The following is a 22,156-nucleotide window of genomic DNA, read 5'->3' on the forward strand; positions in this document are numbered from 1 at the left end:
GTTTGCATCTTCCAGTTATCTTTCTGTTTTAATGTTTGCATTTTAATATCCATAAATTCCTCTGTAGTCACCTGCAGGAATTCAAGTTGTGCGCTACATTGCCTACCTTGCAGAAATGACTGCACTACAAAGAGTATAAAACAAATGGAGAAAACAAGGTTTCCACTTTGCAGCCTGCGAAAGAAATGCCGACCCAGACTGGGGCGAATTTGACACCAACTCGTGGTTTCGGCAACTCCCGCAGCAGAGACCTGCGGTGCCGTGGAAATTTGCCTCTCCCCAAGCGGAATAAAGGCGTCAACTATTAATGAAGGGTCTCGGCCCGAAATACCGGCTGTTTACCCTGTTCGCCTGGTTCTGCCGAGTTCCTCCAGCATTTTGTGTGGGTCAGTACAGAGTGCAGGCTTAAAAACACCTTGCAGGTGGGGGATCTCTTTTCAGAAATATTTGCTACGATTCTGGTTTTAAGGTGGTTTTAAGGATAGAATTCGACGGTGAACTGTAAGAGGTCAAGTTTATTATTGACCTCTGTGGCTACGAGGGTAAAAAATGCATATTATAAGGTGGATTCATGTTGGGGTTTCGACGTGTTAAATCAGATTTAGGAAGGGTAAGTAACGGCGGAAAGGGAAATATGGCAGGAATGTGGATATTTATTGAGAGCTGAATTCTGTTGAATAGATTCCATTGAGTTTGTCTTCTCGACTGGCAGCTTCATCAGGGTTAGGTCTGTGAGGGTACTTTGTTAGACGAGAAATAGTTGACTCCTTGATTCCGCTCGGGGAGAGGCAGGTTCTCCGCTGCGAGAGACCACGAAACAACGAAGTTGGTGTCAAATTCGTTCCTGTTTGAGACGGCATTTCTTTCGCTGGCTGCGAAGTGCAAAAAGCTTCCTCGTTTATTTTTAAACAAAATTTCCACAATGAGGCCGGGGTTAGTTTTCCTGCTGGTTTGTCTGAGCGTTTTTTTGCTGGAATTCGGTGAGTAAACTTGTAAGGGATTATAATGGAGAAACCTGGATCACGTTTGAGCCCCATAACTACCCCAAGGTACTTTAAAATCACACTCTGGTAACCAAAAGATTAAATAATTAGAGGTTAAAATCATATTCTTTTTTAAACGGGGCAATAAAGGTAATTTACTGTACGCAGTGCTGTGGGGAATTTGCAGTGACCCACAGCTCTGAGAGGGACACGACCGCTGTTTATTTGCAGCTTGTGGGTTGATTGAATGTCAGGCTGGTAGACAGCAGAAAGAGGCCAATCGGCCGCTCGAGTCGGTAACATCACCTTCAGAGAAATGAAGAAGCCGGAGGTCCATGAATCAGTCCCCGTGAGGGGCACGGGGGTGGAGAGAGAAAGTAACTTGGCGTTAACATATCAGGGGATTTCGACACGTTAGTATGGTCTCAAAGAAGGCACGACAGCGCCTCTACTTTCTGAAACGTTTGCCTACTTTCGGCATGTCACACAGAGGAGAGTATTTTAACCGGTTACATCATGGCCTGGCATGGAAGCACCAATGCCCAGGACGGGGAAAAAAAAACTACAGAAAGCGATGAATACAGCCCAGTCCATCAGAAGCAAAGCTCTCCCCAACAATTAAATTCATTCAGGAGGAGCACTGGCACAAGAAAGCAGCATCCGTCATCAAAGGCCCCGCCGTCCAGGGCTCTCCAGTCATCGAGCACTGAATGGAAAGATGTGTCTCTGCGAGACGGTAAACATTACGCACATGGTACAGTACTTTCCAGTCGCGACTACAACATGCCAACACATCCTGTTAACTCCTCAAGATCGCTAAACCTGAGGGTATAGATAGCTCATACAGTACCGTGCAAGATAAGGTGCTTAACAATTTCGCACGGTAACGTGTTTGTTAACATGGAGCGGAGAACGAGTTTGTAAGTCTGGCGGGAGCAAAGGATGTTGGAAATGGTGAGGGCGGAGCGTCGCGGGAGGGGTGTGGGACCGGTGGCAGAGGAGGAGTGCCAGGAGCGGGGGTTGGCAAGGGTGCCCTAAGACACCGGGCAAGATCATTTGATTCCAAACAATTGGTTTATTGATCATTACAGGATGTCTCTCTGGTGCTTCCCCCTCCCTTCCCCTTTCCCCAATCATGACTACCCTCTCTCTATCCCCTTCCCACTCTCAGTCCACAATAGAGACCCATATCAGAATCAGTTTTATCATCACTCACATATGTGATGAAGCTTGTTTTGTTTTGCAACAGCAGTACAGTGCAATTCATACAGCACTGTGCAAAAGTCTTAGGCACCCTAGCTACATACTATATATATATATATTCCTGAGAGCTTGACACAGTACTGTATAATTGCGAAGGTCCACATCTAGTTCTGCTGGATGTTGCAAGATCATTGGGAAGCTAATGTATTTTAGTACCTTCTGCAAGTTTGACCATGTTAACCTACTGTATTTTTTGTGGTCTCTCCCAGTTTGTAGAATAGGGAGGTTCTCAGTGGGATGCTGATCAGTACAAGCTCTGCAAGGAATACTGTTCCCAAACAGCACTACAGTGGGTTGGATCTCTTCAATGTAGGAGGGTTTCAGGCATCTAAAGCAAGCTGCAAAAGATCTTAGGCATGGAAGACATTTGAGCTTATGGAAAACTGGAGAACTAGATAGATAGATACTTTATTGATCCCAAAGGAAATTACAGTGTCACAGTAGCATTACAAGTGCACAGATATCCAAGTATACAAATATTAGAAGAGAAGCAAGAAAGAATAAAAAAAAAAGTTACCTCAAACAGTCTTACAGGAGGGTGTCATCACTTCCCCAGCTATAGGCCGACTCTTTATAGAGCCTAATAGCCAAGGGTAAGAATGACTTCACCTAGCACTGTTTGGAACAGTGCAGTTGTCTTAGTCTATTACTAAAAGTGCTCCTCTGTTCAGACAAGGTGGTATGCAGAGGGTGAGAAACATTGTCCAGAATTGCCAGGATTTTCCGTAGAGTCCTTTGTTCTACCACAGCTTCCAGCATGTCCAGTCCGACTTCTATAACAGAGCCAGCCTTGCTAGTCAGTTTATTGGGGCATCACCTGTGTTGATGCCATTGCCCCAGCACACCACCATATAGAAGATTAGGCTGGCGACAACAGACTGGTAGAACATGTGAAGAAGAGGCCTGCATACTCCAAAGGACCTCAGGAAGTAGAGGTGGCTCTGGCCCTTCTTGTACTCAACTTCTGTGTTGGTGCTCCACTCAAGTCAGTCATCCAGGTGCTTCCCTTCGTACTTGTAGATTCTCACCACATCTACGTCCTCACCATCAATAATAACAGATAGCAGTAAAGGCTTAGTCTTCCTAAAGTCCATCACCATCTTGTTTGTCTTACTGATGTTGACTGCAGATGATCCAGCTTGCACTATTTAACAAGGTCCTCCACCAGGGCCCTGTACTCATTCTCCTGTCCTCCCTTTATACACCCAACTATTGCTGAGTCACCAGAGAATTTCTGCACATGACATAGAATTACCATGCTCATCAATGTAGTTTACCATAGAAACTACAGAAACTACAACACAGAAACAGGCCCTTTGGCCCTTCTTGGCTGTGCCGTTTATTGCAATCTCCTTGATCATCTAGGAGTTCGAGTGGAAACTTCAAGCATGGCTTGCCAAATCACATTAAGAGTTCTTGTTCCATTATTTGAATGGGTTGACAGGAAATGCTATTTTTATCATGTCAGGATGTAAGTGATTTGCTGGACCATTTTTTTTTCTGTTCTTGTTCTACTGTATGACCAATTTATTTGTGAGTAGATAGCGAATGACAGCAGTCAGTACAATTACAGTGGATGTACATGCGTACCTCAGTCTGTGCATAGATGAGACATCCTAATGATGTTAATGAACATTAATTACAGTTCTGTGTGTGGGAGGGAAGTGTTAGATTGATCTTGGAGTAAGTTAAAGGGCTGGCAGAGTATTATGGGCCAAAGGGCCTGTACTGTCTGTTCTGTTCTATATTTGAAAACAAATCATTTGTGTTACATTGAGAAATGCAACCTGTCTATAACAAGCAAAATATGATCTGTGTTGTAATTGGTAAATTTTGTTCTCCTTTGAGAGACTATTTTTAAGGTGCTTTGAATGTGTTGTTTACCTTTCTCATTTGGTTTGTATTATATTTAAGTGACTATTAAAATACATCAGAGAAACGTCAGCTTGATGCTCATACTTAGAATAGATAAAGGGCATTACGAATTCGAATAGTCATGATTATATTCACGGTGGGGAAAACAAAATCTAGATGGAAAGTACATATGAGCAAGAGGAACATATAAAAAGTACTTGTGCAGATAGTTGATTAGGAAATGATTAAAGTTATACGGACTAAATACAGTTAGGACTAGCGTTGGTAAGCGTCATGGTCGATACGGACAAAGTTGGCCATAAGGCCACAGAACTGCGTCAGATCGATTGCGCGAATGTGGCAAATGCACATGCGGCCGTTTGACAGTGCGGTGAATCCATTAAGCCTCCTACGCGCGGGCTTTCCGGTGCGCATGTGTTTTGTTTAGGCGGGCCCGGTTCGCTGCTGCTTCACTGTAAATTGCCCAGCGTGTAGTGTTACTACATAAATCTTCTAAAAAGTCATTTAATCACACCATTTTGCTGTCGTTCTTGTTCCGGGCAATACGTAACAGGCACATTTCATCATTACAGATAGACCGATCGAAAGGCAGTTGTTAAAGAAACATGAACAGAATGAACATATGGAGTTAATATTACTATTTCAAGAGTGTTTGGGGAAACTTGGTATTCATCAAGTGGATTGGTTTAGCCAATAGCTATTTCTATCATGTCATTTTTACATCGATTATGGCAAGTGGGTTGATTGCAGAATGAAGTTGAACGTCAAGAATTTAAGACATTTTCACTCGTAAGTTCAATAAAAAAAATCACGATTACAAAGCTAAATAAATCGGTTCATATTTAAGTATTGCTGAGTGTAATGAAGTTGTTTCTTTTAGTGGAATGCCAGGATGTAACAGCTGCCAAAAGTAAAAAGCGAAATGCTGACAAGAAAGGTAAACTGACCAACAAAAAGCACAAGAGCAAGCCGAAAGTGAAGAAGGTGACGGTTAAGAAACCCGCACGGTTTGGCATCATGACCCAACTACTGGAGAAAGGCAGGTTTCAGAAACCATCCGATTCTTTGGTAATTCCTGCAGGAGAGACGCTCGTGCTACGCTGCAGGGGCGACTACATTAGCTGGACCTATCCCATTTATCTAGACGAGGAAAACGATGGCAGATTCAGGTATTTATCCATTTGCTGTAATGCTTTTTGTCCTTGTGTATTTGCGCACCCATAATCATCAGTGAGTGGGGGTCTTTTGTCTAACATTAACTGGACTCACCAGTTGCACACAATCACACCTGAAAATTCCCTTTCGTTATTTAGCTACCCATAGTATTTCCCAAAGTGAAATCAAGAGTCAACAACTAATCATACAGTCCATCACGGGAAATGTCCACCTCACCATTGTGCACATCTACATGGAGTGCTGTCACAGAAGGCAGCATCCACCATCAACGACTCCCATCATCCAGGCCATGCTGTCTTCCCACTGTGGCCATCAGGAAGGAGGCAGGTCCCACACTACCAGGTTCAGGAACATTTATTACCCTATCAGACTTCTGAATGAGCGTGGACTCTTCAAACTATGGATTCATGTTCAAGACTCTACTACTCATGCTCTCAATATTATTTATTTTTTTACTTAGTTACTTATTATTTGTCGTTGTTTTTGTATTTACAGTTTGCCTTCTTGCGCACATTAGTTGTTTGGCTATCGTTGTGTGTAGTTTTTCATTGATTCTATTGTATTTCTTTGTTCTACTGTTATTGTCTCCAAGAAAATGAATCTCAGGGTTGTACATGGTGATATATATGTACTTCGATAATTTATTTAAAACTTTGAACACCAAAGCACCTCAGGTAAAAAGGGGGATGGAACACAATACATTTAGTATAAATTGCTCAATAAGTATCCACTACACTGGACAGAAATAAAATTTACTCTAGCCTTAATTTCATCATAATCTACTGCAATATACTTCAAATCTGTAACAGATGCACAAAGCAGTTAAAAGTCTAATACACAGTACATGGAAGTTGTTCATTGAAATTTCTTCTACATTATAGCTCTCCTCAGTTGAGGACATGTGAGTAATTATTTAGGTACAGTTAGAGAGGATGATTTCAATTTTGAGTATAATTTTACAATGATTTTGACAAATTTTTTCTCTTCAGTCTATTTTGCATGTTTTATTGAACTTAATCAATTTGTAAAATAGAACAGTGCAGTCTAAGGAAGGCATTTCCTGAAATTAAAAAGGATGGCTCTTTAAATGCCAAACACACTAATTTTGACGGTAATTTGATCTGAGAATTACCAATGTTTTGGGTCAAGTTTCTGTGATAATACCAATTTTAGATGAATTGCACTGGGAGGAAAATTGAAACCTTGGGATTCTAGCCCTGTTCCATATTACAGTTTGGGTCACACCTCATGCACAATCAGTGCAGAGTAGCTTAGCAGTTAGTGGAAATCTCTTACAGTGTCAGTGACACGAGTTCAATTCCATCACTGTCTGTAAGGGGTGTATGTTCTCCCCATGTTTTTCCAGGTGCTCCAGTTTTCTCCCACATTCCAAAGATGCATGGCTTAGAAGGTTAATTGGTAATTGGCTAGCATGGGCTTGTTGGGCAGAAGGGCCTGTTGCCAATCTCTCTCAAAAAAAACAAAAATTTAAAAATACAACAGAAAATGAGAACATTACATTTATAAGATACATTTCCGAATCAGGAAATTCTAGAGCATTCCTCTGCCCTTCAGAACAATGCTTTTACATTTGTTAATCACATCCATCAGAAGGGATCTCAATTTAATATTTCATCTGAAATACAAATTAATGTTTATCAATCTTTATGAAGCCTACATTCTATATTATAAAGCAACAGATAAGTGGAATAGCAGTTGACTGAGCTGATTAAAAACAATCTGATATAATCATGATTTAGTTTAAAATGAATGCAGTTATGAATACATTTTGTACTCAGTAATAATCTATTTCTTTGGATTATTGTTCTGAAGTACGAATTCCCATAGAAACATTTGGAAGATTTATCTTTCTTCTTCTTGTTTATTGTAGTTTTTTTTGAAGCTGAATTAGTTTCCCTTTGAGGCTGACATGTGTTAGACAGCAGCCAACTTTAATTTTGCAGGGTACTCTTCAGAGTTTCCTTGGACTTAATTCAAAGAAGAAGATATTAATTCCTGGGGTAATGGTATCTCAGCTAATCGGAGTGAGTGACCCTAGACAATCCTTTGATTATCCAAGATGAAACAGCTGGACCTGATGCTTACATTAGATCAGAAGGAATGGTTGTAGCTCCCTTCCCTGACCCAAAGGGTTGAAGTGAATTGTACTTCACAGCCAGGTAAGTTAGTGAGAGACATTTTCACAATCTCTTACTTTTGTAGACACAATAGTTGTGCATAGGAAATGCAGCAATCAATTTAGTGCACAACCAAGTCCACGAACATGACAAGACATGATCGTCTGTATTTAGGGGCTAAATATTGGTCAGAACTCTCCTGATCTTCTCTGAGATTTTGCTGAGGGGGCTTTTTCAAAAGTTTAAAGTTCAAAGTACAGACTGTGCAGAAGTCTTAGGCAAATATATATATAGCTAGGATACTTAAGACCTTCGCACGGCACTGTATTTGTCAACGTGGAGCGGAGAGTGAGTTTGTAAATCTGGCAGGAACAAAGAATGCTGGGAGTAGCGAGGATGGAGCGCCGTGGGAGGGGTGTGGGACAGCTAGTAGAGAAGAGGTGCCGGAGGCCGGGGCCTGAGACACCAGACAAACTCATTTGTTTACAACAATTGGTTTGTTTGATCATTACAAAATGTCTCTCTGGTGCTTCCCACTTCTTCTCTGCTCCCTTCCCCTTTTTCCATCCATGATTTCCCTCTCCCTGCCCCTTTCTCACTCTCAGCCCACAATAGAGGTCCATATCAGAATCGGGTTTATCATCACCACATATATGATATATTTTCTTTCGTGGCAGCAGTACATAAAATGACTGCAGTACTATGCAAAAGTCTAGACACCTGAGCTATATATACTGTATATATGTGTATATATATATATATTGTGTGGGCACATGACCAAGTGGTTAAGGCATTCGACTAACGTCCTGAAGGTCGTGAGTTCAAGCCCCAGCCGAGGCGGCGTGATGTGTCCTTGAGCAAGGCACTTAACCACACATTGCTTTGCGACGACACTGGTGCCAAGCTGTATCGGCCCTTGCCCTTCCCTTGGACAACATCGGTGTCGTGGAGAGAGGAGACTAGTAGCATGGGCAACTGCTGGTCTTCCATACAACCTTGCCCAGGCCTGCGCCCTGGAGAGTGAACACTTTCCAGACGCAGATCCATGGTCTCACAAGACTAACGGATGCCTCATTATGTGCCTAAGACTTTTGCACAGTAGTGTACATATCACATTATGTGTACCATATACATATTCGATATTCGTTTTCTTACAGGCAGCCACAAAACAAAGAAATGCAATAGAATCCATGAAAAAACCCACACAACAAAGACCATCAAACACCCAATGTGACAAAAAAAGAACCAATTGTGCAAACACTAAAAAAGTAAACAAATAAGACAGTGGACATGAACCGCAGAGTCCCGACAGTGAGTCCACAGCCATGGAGCCAGTTCAGGGCTGCAGCTGATCTAGGAGCCCGATGTAGAGAGCTGAACACCAACTTGTCCTTTGCCCTTGGCCTTGATGCCTTGATCTTTTTAATCTGGTTTGGTGCTGAAATCGGCTAAACTTCACTTTGTTTTTCGTTTTGGGCCCAGATTTTGCTGCTTCAATCAGACACCAAGTCTGCTCCAGCCATGGCTGATGTAGCAGTACCTGCATTCTCGAAAATCCAGTTCACGAAATCCATCAGAATACCACAAAAACACCAGGTCAGAAGCACAAAAGCCAAAGGGAAATTATGGACTGTGGATTGAAACCATCGTAGTCCAGAAAAAGTATATTTAGTAGAATAGTTTTGCTCGCTGCCCGCAAAATGGTGCAGTGTCTCACCAATGTTACTAGAGATGGCAGTCAGAAGCCTCAGTTTAATGTCTTATCAAAAAAACAGCAAAAAGGAGAGATTAAAATGGACGTTTTGTGTGCCTCTGTACAGTTCAATCAATTTGACTTTAGAGTTAGAGTAATACAGCACAGAAACAGGCCCTTTGGCCCTACTTGCCCATGCTGTCCACAGCATCCTCCCTGCTAGTCCCAGTTACCTACATTCAACCTGTAACCCTCCAAGCCATTCCCCTCCATTTATCTAATCAGATGCCTCTTAAATGTTGCCATTGTGCCTGCCTCAACCACTTCCTCTGGCAGCTCATTCCAGCTACTCACTATTCTCTGTTAAGAATTTCCCACTCGAGTCTCTTTTAAATCTCTCCCCTCTTATCTAGTATCCGTGCCCTCTAGTTTTGAACTTCATAACCCTCCAAACCCTTCCTTTCTATGTACTTAGCCAAGTGCTTCTAAAAATGTCAGAATTTTACATTTTGGTCCAGATTCATCATATATCGGCGAGTTGTTTTGTTATGTCTCCCCTCTCGCTGTGAAACGGGGACACCTTTTTTCCCCTTATTAGGGAGAGAGAGAGAGTCTGTGTTATGTCGAATTACCAGGTGAATGAGTAGTCTTTGGGGTACTGCAAGTTTGTGTCTTTATTGATGCTTTCTGCGTGCTTGAGTGCTCGGTGGAGAATGCAGATGCTTTTTTGCTGGTGGGGGAGGGGGGTCGATGCTTTGTTGCTGCTTGTGCGGGGACGGGGGAGCTGGGGAGGGCTTTGGGGTTCTAACATTTAACTGTCATTCATTCTTTGGGGCACTCCTCTGTTTTTCATGGATGCTTGCGAAGAAAAAGAATTTCAGGATGTATATACATTTCTCTGGCATTAAATGTACCTATTGAGATTCTAAATTTGACTGCTTATTTAATTAACCTTAGAAAGAGCTTATATAAACTTCCATATATATAACATATAATAAATAAGACCATAAGAATAGGAGCAATCGAGTCTGTTCCGTTTACTTCATCATGCCTGATTTATTATCCCTCTCAATCCCATTCTCCTGTCTTCTCCCCATAATATTTCATGCTCTGACTAATCAAGAACCTATCAACCTCCACCTTAAATATACTTAATAACTTGGCCTTCACATCTGTCTGTGGCAATGAATTCCACAGATTCACCACTCTCTGGCTAAAGAAATTCCCCCTCATCTCTGTACTAAATGGACATTCCTTTTGTCCGAGGCTGTGCCCTCTGGTCCTGGACTCCCCCCTATATATACTACAGTAATATCATTTATGGGTGCAAAGCAAAAGTTCACAAATAAAATTTCACAATACTGTATCTGCAAATAAAAGGAAGGTTTGGATAAATTTATGAATGGAACAATGCTTGCTTTTTGAATTTTAAATGTTGATTTTTACATTGCAGCATTAGCCATCGGGAAAGATTTAGCCAGCTGACAGTAGCGAACAGCACAGGAGCTGATACGGGTGAATACAGCTGCTGGGCGTTGGACTGTGACTCTGAGACCTGCAGAAAGGATGACTCCAAAACGGGCAGCACTTACGTCTTCTTCTCTGGTGGGGACCACACTTAGATGCGACCCTTAAAGCAGACACAAAAACAGAGCTCAGTGGGTTAGGCAGCATATATGGAGGGCAATAAACAGCTGATGTTTCGGGCCGAGACCCTTCATCAGGACTGGAAAGGAAGGTGTGGGGGTGAGGAAGGGGTACAAGCTGGCAGGTGATAGATGAGACCAGGCAAGGAGGCAGGTGGAAGGGACAGGGAGATTGAAGTAAGACCATAGACACTGCCTGACCTTTGAGTTCCTCCAGCCTTTTGTGTGTGTGTTGCTCAACATTTCCAGCATCTGCAGAATCTCTTGAGCTACAGAAGTAGGTCCAATCACTAGAATGTGATTTTGAAGATTCATATAGCAGAAAGGTTTAAACCTAACTGAAATTAATTTCAGGCTGGCAAATTAATATAATTACATGCTCTAACTGCAGAAGATGCTGCAATCTATGCAATTTGTTCCTTGATAAATGTATGGAGACTGTTTAATTGTCAGATTTCCATTCTAATCTCAAAGTAATAATCCTAAAATGTATATTTTCTTCCTCCTTTATACAAGATACCTCCCATTAGTCTGAAGTCTTGTTTGATTTTGCCAAAACTGTCATATACTGGAAGTGCTTTGTAGTCATACAAGTACTGGTGTGCTCATCTTAAAGCACTGCGTTAATTTTTTAACCTGACAGTTCCCTGATGTCATCACCATTTGGATGCCAGATGTTAATGTTCAGCAAATTTAGTTGACTCCACATATTTAAAAAAGAACTGACAACACCAAATTCAGCATCTGATATTTAGAAATTCAGGTGGTATGTATCTGTCTCATTGGTTTTAATTTCCTGTTCCCTTTAAATTCACTGGGATCCTGTTCTTTTCTTACATTGATCTCATTAGGGCTCTATATCTACATTCCCTTTAAACTCACTAGGGCCATGTTTCTGCACTGTTCAACTTCACTGTGCTCCCATTGAACTCAACAGGGATATGTTTTCTAATATATCAAAATAAACCTCATTCATAATAAAATAATGTTTACAAGAATGAACTGTGTAATACCCTTTCATTCTTATATCTACAGTTATTGCATTATGTATTTTTTATTGCATTCCTTAAACCCAATAGCACAATTGCCATTCATCTAGCCCCCTGGGTTACTACAATAATTGAGGAACTTCCTCACTGAGCCCAGTGACAGTAGTTATCAGTCCTTCCCCCCTGAGCCCTGAGGTGGCTGCACCAAGCTTAAATGTGTCCCTCAGCACATACTCCTGCAGCCTGGAATTTGCCAGTTAGCAGCATTCCTCTGTGTCTATGGGCTTGTTGATGTACTGGCAAACCAAAGGGCATCTTTCGCCAAGTTGATGATCTGCTAGCAACACTTGTGTCCATGCTCCCTTTAAACTCACTGAGGCTTTGTTTGCTGTGCTCCCTTCGAACTCTCCAGGGACCTGTTCCGTACACTCCCTTTAAACCTACTGGGTCTCTGTTTCCACAGTCCACATTAAATTCACTGGGGCCCTGTTTCCTGCACTCCATGGGATTAGAAAAATTATACTGTTGTCGAACATCTAAAAAGGAAATAAAATTAAAATGCATTGCTATATTAAGAGAAGAATATTACTTTAATAATAAATTTACTTTGAACTTTGAAATAGCCAATAGTCTGGAACCATCAAAGTCCCATGGATTATCAGAGTTTTACCATAGTAAAAACTATAAAAACAGGCAGTAGTACCTACGCCCTGTTCCCCAGTACAACTTATTTCTCCTGCTTGTCTCCTCCTCAAAGAGTGCCAGTTACATAACTAACCTGAGAATTACACAGGTATGCTGAGCTGGCTTTGGCACAACCTCATTAAGCCGTACATTTGCCCCTCACAGGATGCCCACAGTCACGTGTAGCTGCCAGTGTGCCATGCCTGTACCATGAGTCTGAGAAGATGAGTGGCAACTGGGTAGTGATGTTGGAAACTGAGTTCTTGTCCACAAATCAAAGTGTGTCCAGTGTCAGAGATTCTGCAGATGCTGGACATCTTGATTCCATTCTGGATTTTATTCTGGCTTCTGACCCCTTCCTTTCCAAAGCTGATGAAAGGTCCCTGTCTGAAACATCGACTGTTTTCTTTCCCCCCATAGGTGCTACCTGACTTGCTAAGTTGCTCCGCCATTCTGTGTGACTTACTTTCACTGAGTATTTTAGTGGCTTGCAAAGCCCTCCTGATGATTGAGATATCTCAGCAGCATCCGAGCTGGAATTGGATAAAATGAAATAAAAGCAGCATATTGTCCATAGACTGCCTGAATGAGAACCAAATCCCCAAACAGGTCTAAACACTGCGAATTTGCATGGCTTGCAATGACTCAGATTGCTAATGTTTCATTTTGCAGATCCACGTGAATTGTTTGTACCAGCGAATGATTACTATGAAGCTATTCAGCTTCGCACTGACAGGCCCACACGGTTGCCGTGCCAAGTGACAAACCCTCTTGCCAAAGTGTCTCTACACCGAGAGTTCCCCCCGGAGGTGATTCCAGTGGATGGGAGATTAATCACGTTTGATGTCAAGAAAGGTTTTATTGTCCATAAGGCTCTCCCATTGTTTGGTGGCACACTGTACTGTGTGGCAAGCTATCAGGGTCTAATGCAAAGTTCTACAAAGTACCTGCTGATATTTATCAATTGTAAGTATCCTATAAAGTGACAAAGTAGTATAGCATAGCAGCAAACTTTTCTGTCCACCATGACTGTGCAGATTATTGTGCCTCGCTATACTAATTCCAGCTGCCTGAATTAATTCCTTATGCCACCTGTACATCCCTAGAGTCATGAAGTCATACAGCACAGAAACAGAAAAATGTGATAAGTACAGACAAGACTTGGTGGTCCCAAAAAAAAAATGGAGTCATACAGCTCAGAACAGGCCCTTTGTCTTAACTGGTCCATGCCAGACAAGATTTTTATTTCTATTAAGTGCAATCATGAACAATAGCCAGATCAGAAATGCTGATCAAGTCAACTAGTTCCCAAAGAGAACTCTGATAGACCAATCAGATGGTTCTCTGCTGCTCAGCGACAGAACACAAAAAAATCATATGTACAGTTAAGAAACATTAAAAAAATAGTAGAGATACTGGAGCCATGATGAAGTCTGCTGGAGAGAGACATTTATACACATGCTGTCCTCCATAATTCAAAGAGATTGAAGGATAAGGTTGCAGGGTGACAAAACGTGGCAGGAGCACTTGGAACTAAAAGCTAATCCCTACCAGGAGAAAGCGGCACCTGTTCTTTCCGCACTGTTCTCCAGCAGTTTAAGGACTAAGTCCAGCCGGAACATAACTCACATCTAAGCCAGTCCTATTTGCTAAAGAAGATCTATAGACATCTCATTTACCAGCACTTAGTCTGTAGTTTACAATGCTTTGGTGATTCAAGTGCTTGCCCAGATGCTTATATTTTTGAATATAATGTTAAACATAAAATCAATTACTGAATGTCCCTTTGCAAAAGAAACTATATATATATATATATATATATATATATATATATATATATAATAATTTTACCATTATATTATAACCACATAACAATTACAGCACAGAAACAGGCCATCTCGGCCCTTCTAGTCCGTGCCGAACGCTTACTCTCACCTAGTCCCACCGACCTGCACTTAGCCCATAACCCTCCATTCCTTTCCTGTCTGTATAGCTGTCCAATTTAACTTTAAATGACAATATCGAACCTGCCTCAACCACTTCTGCTGGAAGCTCGTTCCACACAGCTACCACTCTCTGCGTAAGGAAGTTTGGCACTCCCCAAATACTCCCAATTCCAGTCTTTTGTAACAGCTAATATAAAATTAGTGCCTTCAGTATAATTTCAGGTTACTGCAGGTGGGTACTAGAGTTTTCTAAACTGGCTCTTTGCTAGGTAGGTATGGTATCACTAGAGAGTGTCTGCTGCTGTTGGCTTTGGTGATCATTGATCATTGTCTTCACAGCTTGATCAAGCACAGAACCCTGGCAGTTGAGCTTGAAACCAAGATGCTTCAGCCAATGCTGGCCAACCTTTCTGCTATCTGGAGAAAATATCCCTTCTGTGCCGTTCAATACAATGATAGCCGCAAGATCCGTAGATGTCACCTGAACACCCCAAGGCTCTTGAAGGGGAAAATTGGGAAATCAATGAGCAAAAAACCCTGGGAGGTAAAGAGAAACACAAAGGGGAGGAGAGGAGGAAGAAGAGAAAGAGGAAAAAAACGGACAGAAATAAAGCTTCTGCTTTCTCCCATTACATCAGTAAAATAGGAGCATCACTAATATTTTGTAGACATCTTTCTCCATAAACAAAGAATATTCAAAGTACATTTATTATAATAGTTTGTATAAATTATACAACCTTAGATTTGTCTGTTTACAGGCAGGCACAAAGCAAGAACCGGAAAGAACTAAAAGAAAAAGGCCAGTAAGTCTTTTTAAGGTTCGGAGACACAAGAGATTACAGAGGTTGCAATGTGGACCAATAAACACTGCTGAATGAATGCAGCAGGTCAAACAGCATCTGTGGGGTTGGGAGGGGTGGTGGTGGTGAATGGGTCAGAACCCTGCTGAAACACGGACAATTGCTCCTTCCCTCCCCACTTCCCCAAAGATGCTGTTCAACCTGCTGAATTCCTCTGACAATTTTTTGTTGCTTTTAAATGTTTAGATGGTGCCAGGGTGAGTTGAATCCAACAGTTCCACTTGTATATTCATAGTACTGAAAAAGCACAAAATATGACAGAACAGATATGAATACTTAATTAATCAGCAAAGAAATTATTTGCACCTGAACACTGAGTGCAAAAAATTATACTGCAAAAAAAAACAAGAACAATTTGCTTTCACATAGTAAACTGTTACAAGTATTTTACAGAGTACTATCAAAGTAAATTTGACTTTGCCATGTAGCAATTGTTGGGGGAGACGACTAAAACCTCAAAGAGATGGGCTTTGAGGAGAGTTAATTCAAAGAACTGGGCTTTGAGGAGAATTTATCAAAAGAGAGGAAGACCATGACAATGACACTTAACTGAGAATTCCAGAGCAGTTGACACAGAGCTGCCATTAATGAAGCAGTTAAAGTTGGTGTTAGAAATCCAGAATTAACTGTATGTGTGTTGGAGGAGGAATTTGTAAGGGTGCACAAGTCATTTCACCTCACTGCAAATCTTGGGTCTCCTGAGCTAGAATATGTACACTCCCCAGAGGCTGAAACACTTCGGCAAGTAGTTTCTAGATCCACCAACAAATGCATTCTTAACACTCAGTCCAGTTAACAAGGCTCTTAGCAGATGACAGACCCTGTGAATGATTTTTAAAATTTATTACTTTCATTGATTTCAATATTTTTAAGATTTTTAAATGCTTTTAGATACAATAGGGATGCTCAAGAGGCTTTTAGATAGCCACATGATATTGGTCATGTGCAGGCAGTAGAGATTTAGTTTAATTTGGCCGTCATTCCCAACACAGGCATTATTTGTGGAAGGGCTTGTTTTTGTGCTGTACTTCTTTGCGCTTCACGTTCTGTTCTATGTTCAATTGCAAAGTTTTACCTAGTGATTATGAAATGTTATTTAAGTTATAGAGAAAAAAAAACAAAAGACAATTCTGATATAGGAACTATAGACTATCTTTGAGGGCAAACAACATATTTATTTTCTCAGACCCGTCTGCACCTCCATCAACTACAATCAAAGCCTCGTCTAGCTCTGTCCTTGCAGGTGCTAACTTCAACTTAACATGTACAGTTGTTGGAGAAACTAACATAGAGGTGGACTTCACTTGGGAGTTCCCTGGCCAGCAGGTAAGTTTCAGCCCTCCAAGGACTTCAAAGTCTGACCCAGGAATTCTCTTGCTGTCTTGAGTTGCGCATAATGTTCAGCCTTGGACCTCATCTAATTAGGATGTCTCATGATATCACTGCCTCGCTGACATTGATCAGCAGATAAAAACTTAAAGGGAAGGCTATGTAATGGGTGGTCACCAAGAAATTTTCACCAACTTAGAAAGAACACCTGAAGCTTCAAAAGCAGCGAGGAAGCTGTGGGAGAAGCAGGGTGATGGTGAGTGTCATAGAGTATTATTGCTATCTGACCCACCACTGACTAATGGGAACACATCCATAGGGTGAAGTAGTGTAGAGATTGAGGCACTGGGAATGGGAATCAGAAAAAAATGATTAAGATGGGAATTGCATCTACTCCTAGGTAGATGAAGGTCAAACAATCTGAACAACGATGCCATATTGTAAAAGTATATAGAGCTCTCAGTTCGGACAAGCATTATGCCATTTAGAAACATAGAAAACCTACAGCACAATACAGGTCCTTCGGCCCACAAAGCTGTGCCGAACATGTCCTTACCTGAGAAATTACCTAGCGTTACCCATAGCCCTCTATTTTTCTGAGCTCCATATACCTGTCCAGGAGTCTCTTAAAAGACCCTATCGTATCCACCTCCACTAGCGTCACCAGCAGCCCATTCCATGAACTCTGAGTAAAAAACTTACCCCTGATATCTCCTCTGTACCTACTTCTAAGCACCTTAAAACTGTGCCCTGTCATGCTAGCCATTTCAGCCCTGGGAAAAAGCCTCTGACTATCCACACGATCAATGCCTCTCATCATCTTGTACACCTCTATCAGGTCACCGCTCATCCTCCGTCACTCCAAGGAGAAAAGGCCGATTTCACTCAATCTATTCTCATAAGGCATGCTCCAGTCCAGGGCCTCACACCTATACAAGACTTCAGGACATATAACTGGTTACCGGGAAAACCACTTTTATATCCCGCATAAATGGGATTTGTTAAAGTGTTCACTGCTTACTGCATTCAGAGAGAAATTTGTAAAAATCCTTATTAAACAATGTGAGACTGGAAGGTACATTGAACATACAGCACAGGAGCAGGCCCTTGATCCACCATGTCTGTGCCAACCATGATGCCAATCTAAACTATTCCTATTCGCCTGCACATAGTCCACGCCCTCTGTGCCTGTTCACGTGTGTGTCTAAATGTCTATTGTATCTGCTTCTACCACTTCTCTTAGCAACGTGTTTTAGGCACTTGCAACCTTCTGTGTAAATTAAGCTCCCTTTGATAATGCCATAACACAGTGTCTGCTTATTTGATGGAAACTCAGTGAATTGGTTTGGAATATTTCCCTTATGGTAAAGCAAAAACAATTGTTTTCTTGTTTGCTGTCAGTCAATAATAATCCAATGTGTGCTGCTGAAAATCACTGAAGATGGTTGACTTCCACAGTCTGCAAGACAGCACATGGCTAATCTGAGGAAAATTTGAAATTGTGTTTCTGAACAATGTTGAAGTTTGCTTGCTCACATTTAATAAGGATTTTTACAAATTTCTCTCTGAATGCAGTAAGCAGTGAACACTTTAAGAAATCCCATTTATGCAGGATATAAAAGTGGTTTTCCCGGTAACCAGTTATATTAGAACCACCATCTGAAAATATTTTTGTTCTTATTGATGCTATTTGGTGTTCTAAAATATATATTCCCATTATTGTTATAAACTTTAAATTCCCGCTGCCTCCACAAACTGAGTGTGCAAAGAAATTCAAGTCCTTCTTACAAGGTAGCAGACTTATTTTCTTGTTATTTATATCTAGAGTGGAACAGTAACAAAACGTGAATTTGCTTAACTCTTAAGTTACTCTGTTGTTGAAAATGGAATTGATGTTTTAAAATTCTGCCTGCCATTTCATTTTATCCCTTTCTGCTGTAATCAGCTGGGGAGACCAACCTATACTGTGGAGAGCCAGCACCCAGTATTCCCTGGTGGTAAGACAGCCCGGTCATCCCAAAGCGTGCTCCTGGTGGATGAGGCCCGCCCTGTCGATGATGGGCTCTACACTTGTACAGCTCAGAATCTGCAGGGGTCGACCACAGTCTCCACTCGGGTCAAGGTACTTCCACAGGGAGGCCCAGGTCAAGCCTGAGCAGAGAGACACGAATACGACTTTCCCTCAGGTTACTGAGAACTACTTTGCAAAATGGAGAACCGACTGCAATCGTCTTTAAATCTCTGCCATGTATTTAGATGAGCATTTGTTATTTCTGTCTTAGAAGAGAAGCTGTATTTTTTTGTTTAAGGTTTCCTTTATACATGGATTCCGGTTAATTGGGACACATCAGACTAGAACATTTTGGCCCAATTAAGCAGCTGCCCCAATTAGCTGACATTTCATGGAAATAGTTAAAGGGTATAAAAAAAAGACAAATTACCCTTTAACTGAGTAACAAAGTATGTATTTAAATGAAAAACAAAACAAATTAGAACACTACCAATACAGTACTATAAAACCGTGTATTAGTTCCTAAAAGCTATTGATGAAGGAATTCATCCAGCGTACACTACTGTGACTTTTTGATTGACTGTAAATGAACAAAATCAGCACAGACACCTAGTGCAGGTAATGGAATTTTGTTACGCAATGTTTTCAACAATTACATCCTTGTAGTTCAAGATTGTTGTAGATACCTTCGAACTCTTCGTAGTTCCTATCTTGTTGAAGTGGTGAAATCATTTCATTTTCACTCCCGGCCGTTTCTGGCATTTGCAAGCTTGAATGCCTAAAACTGCAGTGAGTACAACAGTTTTGAATTGTCTTACCGCTTATTTCTCACCAACTATCAGTGACAATAATTACTGATTTTTTGAATACAAACACATGGAACTGATGCTATTTGAAAACTGTTTGCCCTAAGACATGCCCTAGGGATGTCTAATGGCCACACAAGCACATGTGACTGATGCTAGTTAGAAACAGTTGAGCAGCAATCTCCTGCCTAGTTAAGTGGCATAGTGTCCCAAATAAACAAAGGGAATCTGGCCTATTGTCTTGATTAGTTTTTGTTCTTTAAGGGTTGTCCCAAATAAGCAGTTGCCCTACTTAACTGATGGCCCAATTAACCAGAAGCACTGTATTTTTTGATGTTGGAGCACAAAGCTGATATCTGTTGTTATACATTGGTCTATGCAATGAGCATTTATATGACAATTATATTAAAAGTAGACTATGCCTCATCCCTTATGGAGATGAATACCTGCTTGGTAAGATAATGATGTCACTTGTGCCTGCAACTACAATTCTCAATGAAAATTTACAATAAAGCCTGAGTGGTGACTAATATGACAGTGGCAGCAAGCAGTTTTTGTGGCCAGTATTATAATTTCATCTAGGCACAGATTCCACTAATAAATGTCCTAATTCATGTTTGTTTCCTGTCATTCATCAATATGCTAGTGTAAAGGAGAACAAAATGATTGCTACTCTGGAAGTAATAGTTGTAGAGCAATAACTCGAGTTGAGCATGATCTCCTAAAGGGTTGTCTATTGAAGACCTGAAAGCATCTTCAGGTGGCTGCGGAGGTCGATCCGCAATCCACATATTCTGAGTGGCTTCTAGACCTCAGAATTTTGCCCCCTTCGCCACTGGCTGATTGCCACAAAAATGAATCTGGGATGTTAGGGGGACTGCAGCAGCCTTCCTCCGCCTTTACTGCTGTTGTGATCTGTTATCATCTTCCACAAGCTCCACTGTTGAGATCTTGGTTGGATTGCTCTTGGTCTGGAAACTCCCCCTTGACCTTACTGCCACGGGTGACCCTATCAGGAGCTCAGGGCCAGATGGCTAAACAACATTACATCACTCTCGGGATCACAGAAACTCACAAGCCTCTGCCACAAGGTGAACTTCAGGTCTTCTGGAAGTAGTAAGTATGCATGCATGCTCAAATCTGTGCTCTTGTAGTTCACACACGAATTGAAGGCAGTGTTACTATGCTTGACTCTGACTCCGAATCCCCGATCCCTTTATCTGAGCACTGAATAAAATGGGCAACTGCAGAGGGGAGTGATGCACTGCAGAGGGTGCTGCATCAACTGAGAATGTTATTGTGCAGACTGAGCTGAATACTAGCTCAGGTAGAACAGCAGAGGGAGACGTTGAGCACCTAAAGAGAGCCAACGGAGCGGATTGGAGACACAGGAGACTGTAGATGCTGCAATCTGGGGCAAGTAGTAAATTGCAAGAGTAACTCAGTGGATCAGGCAGCATCTGTGGGAGCAAAGGGTCAGATTGAGGGATGAGACCCTGCACAAGGGCGGAGGGGATTGCTAAATTCAAAAATGTGTTAAATGCAAATTTGTTGTATTACACAGGTGGAGTCTTGAGAGATCTGGGTAGATTCATCAGAGGGGTCATTGACCTGAAATATTAACTGTTTCCCTCTCTGTAGATGCTGCCTGACCTGCTGAATATTTCTAGCATCTGCAGTTTTTGCATTTTCAATCAGAAAGGCTTGGGGTGTGTTCAATATTCCAATAAAACAGGACAATAGGAATTGGATTCAGCATCTCCTTTCAAGACCTTACACACATGATCTCTGCCCCATGTTAACCAATTTCCCTCCCGTTTCTTCTCCATGACTCAAGACCATATTGATCCCTGAACTTGTCATTTGCCAGAGACCTGGACTGCTGTCTTCTGCCACCCAGCAACTGACCATCTTTTAGTCTGGCAACTACTGGACAGGCAATACAGGAAAGGAATGGAGGGTTATGGGCTGAGTGCAGGTCGGTGGGACTAGGAGAGAGTAAGAGTTCGGCACGGACTAGAAGGGCCGAGATGGCCTGTTGCTGTGCTGTAATTGTTATATGGTTATATGGTTAATACAATAAAAATTGACAGGCAATACAATAAAAACTCTTTGAGCTACCGTCCCAAAGGCTTCTGCTTTTCCTGGGATTTCCCGGTCTTTCAGTTGCTGACCGGTATCTCACCTCCCTTTGTCCTCTCAATATCTGGGCCATAGAGTTTGAAAAATTATCTTGGAGAATGTTGTAAGATTGTGTATGAGCAATGTTAACCTGAAATATTGAACAGTGGAATTGAAAGCCTGGGAGAAATCTTTGATCTTCCTTTCACAAAATCTTTAGTATCCACCCATCTGCTGGAAATCAGTTTAATAACTTGCCTGACAAATGGCATAGATAGCAATGAAATTCAGTCCGAATCTTTCACTCAAATGTCAGTTCAAGCCACAAGATGTGGGATTTGAATTGCCTGGCAATTTAATTCAAGAATAGAAACATTTGTACCATGCAGTCCTGAATGGCTGAGGGCACTTATGTTTTTTTTTAAAATTAGACTGTAATTGCAGTTCATGAATCATTATAACATCCAAAGTATGAAAAAAGTCCATAATTAGAATCCACAAGAAGCGACAAACCATGAGCCCTTGAAACCTGAACTATTATTCCATTAGGCCACAGTTGTTCTGTATTTGACTTACTACCTTAAGCAAACAGGAAATATCAGACGTGAAAAGCCAAAGGTCTATTCCATTTCCTTT

At 41.5% G+C, this 22,156-nt stretch overlaps 1 protein-coding gene across 4 annotated transcripts; it reads left to right on the forward strand.

Annotated features, from left to right (window-relative positions):
• Positions 1-301: 301 nt before the first annotated feature.
• LOC134348868 (platelet-derived growth factor receptor-like protein) lies at positions 302-19,996 on the forward strand. Of its 4 annotated transcripts, none has more exons than XM_063052653.1 (6): positions 302-422; positions 5,002-5,290; positions 10,582-10,733; positions 13,120-13,413; positions 16,440-16,579; positions 18,528-19,996. In XM_063052653.1, exons 2-6 carry the CDS (start codon positions 5,139-5,141, stop codon positions 18,735-18,737), a joined length of 948 nt encoding a protein of 315 aa, XP_062908723.1. In that variant the 5' UTR covers positions 302-422; positions 5,002-5,138; the 3' UTR covers positions 18,738-19,996. The 4 variants fall into 4 exon arrangements, with proteins under 4 accessions (XP_062908723.1, XP_062908722.1, XP_062908725.1 ...); XM_063052652.1 differs by lacking the exon at positions 302-422 and adding an exon at positions 645-980; XM_063052655.1 differs by lacking the exon at positions 302-422 and adding an exon at positions 1,016-1,049.
• The last annotated feature ends 2,160 nt before the right edge of the window (positions 19,997-22,156 follow it).

Source organism: Mobula hypostoma, chromosome 7 (genome assembly GCF_963921235.1).
Source record: "Mobula hypostoma chromosome 7, sMobHyp1.1, whole genome shotgun sequence".
In the NCBI taxonomy this organism is placed as follows: Eukaryota; Metazoa; Chordata; class Chondrichthyes; order Myliobatiformes; family Myliobatidae; genus Mobula; species Mobula hypostoma.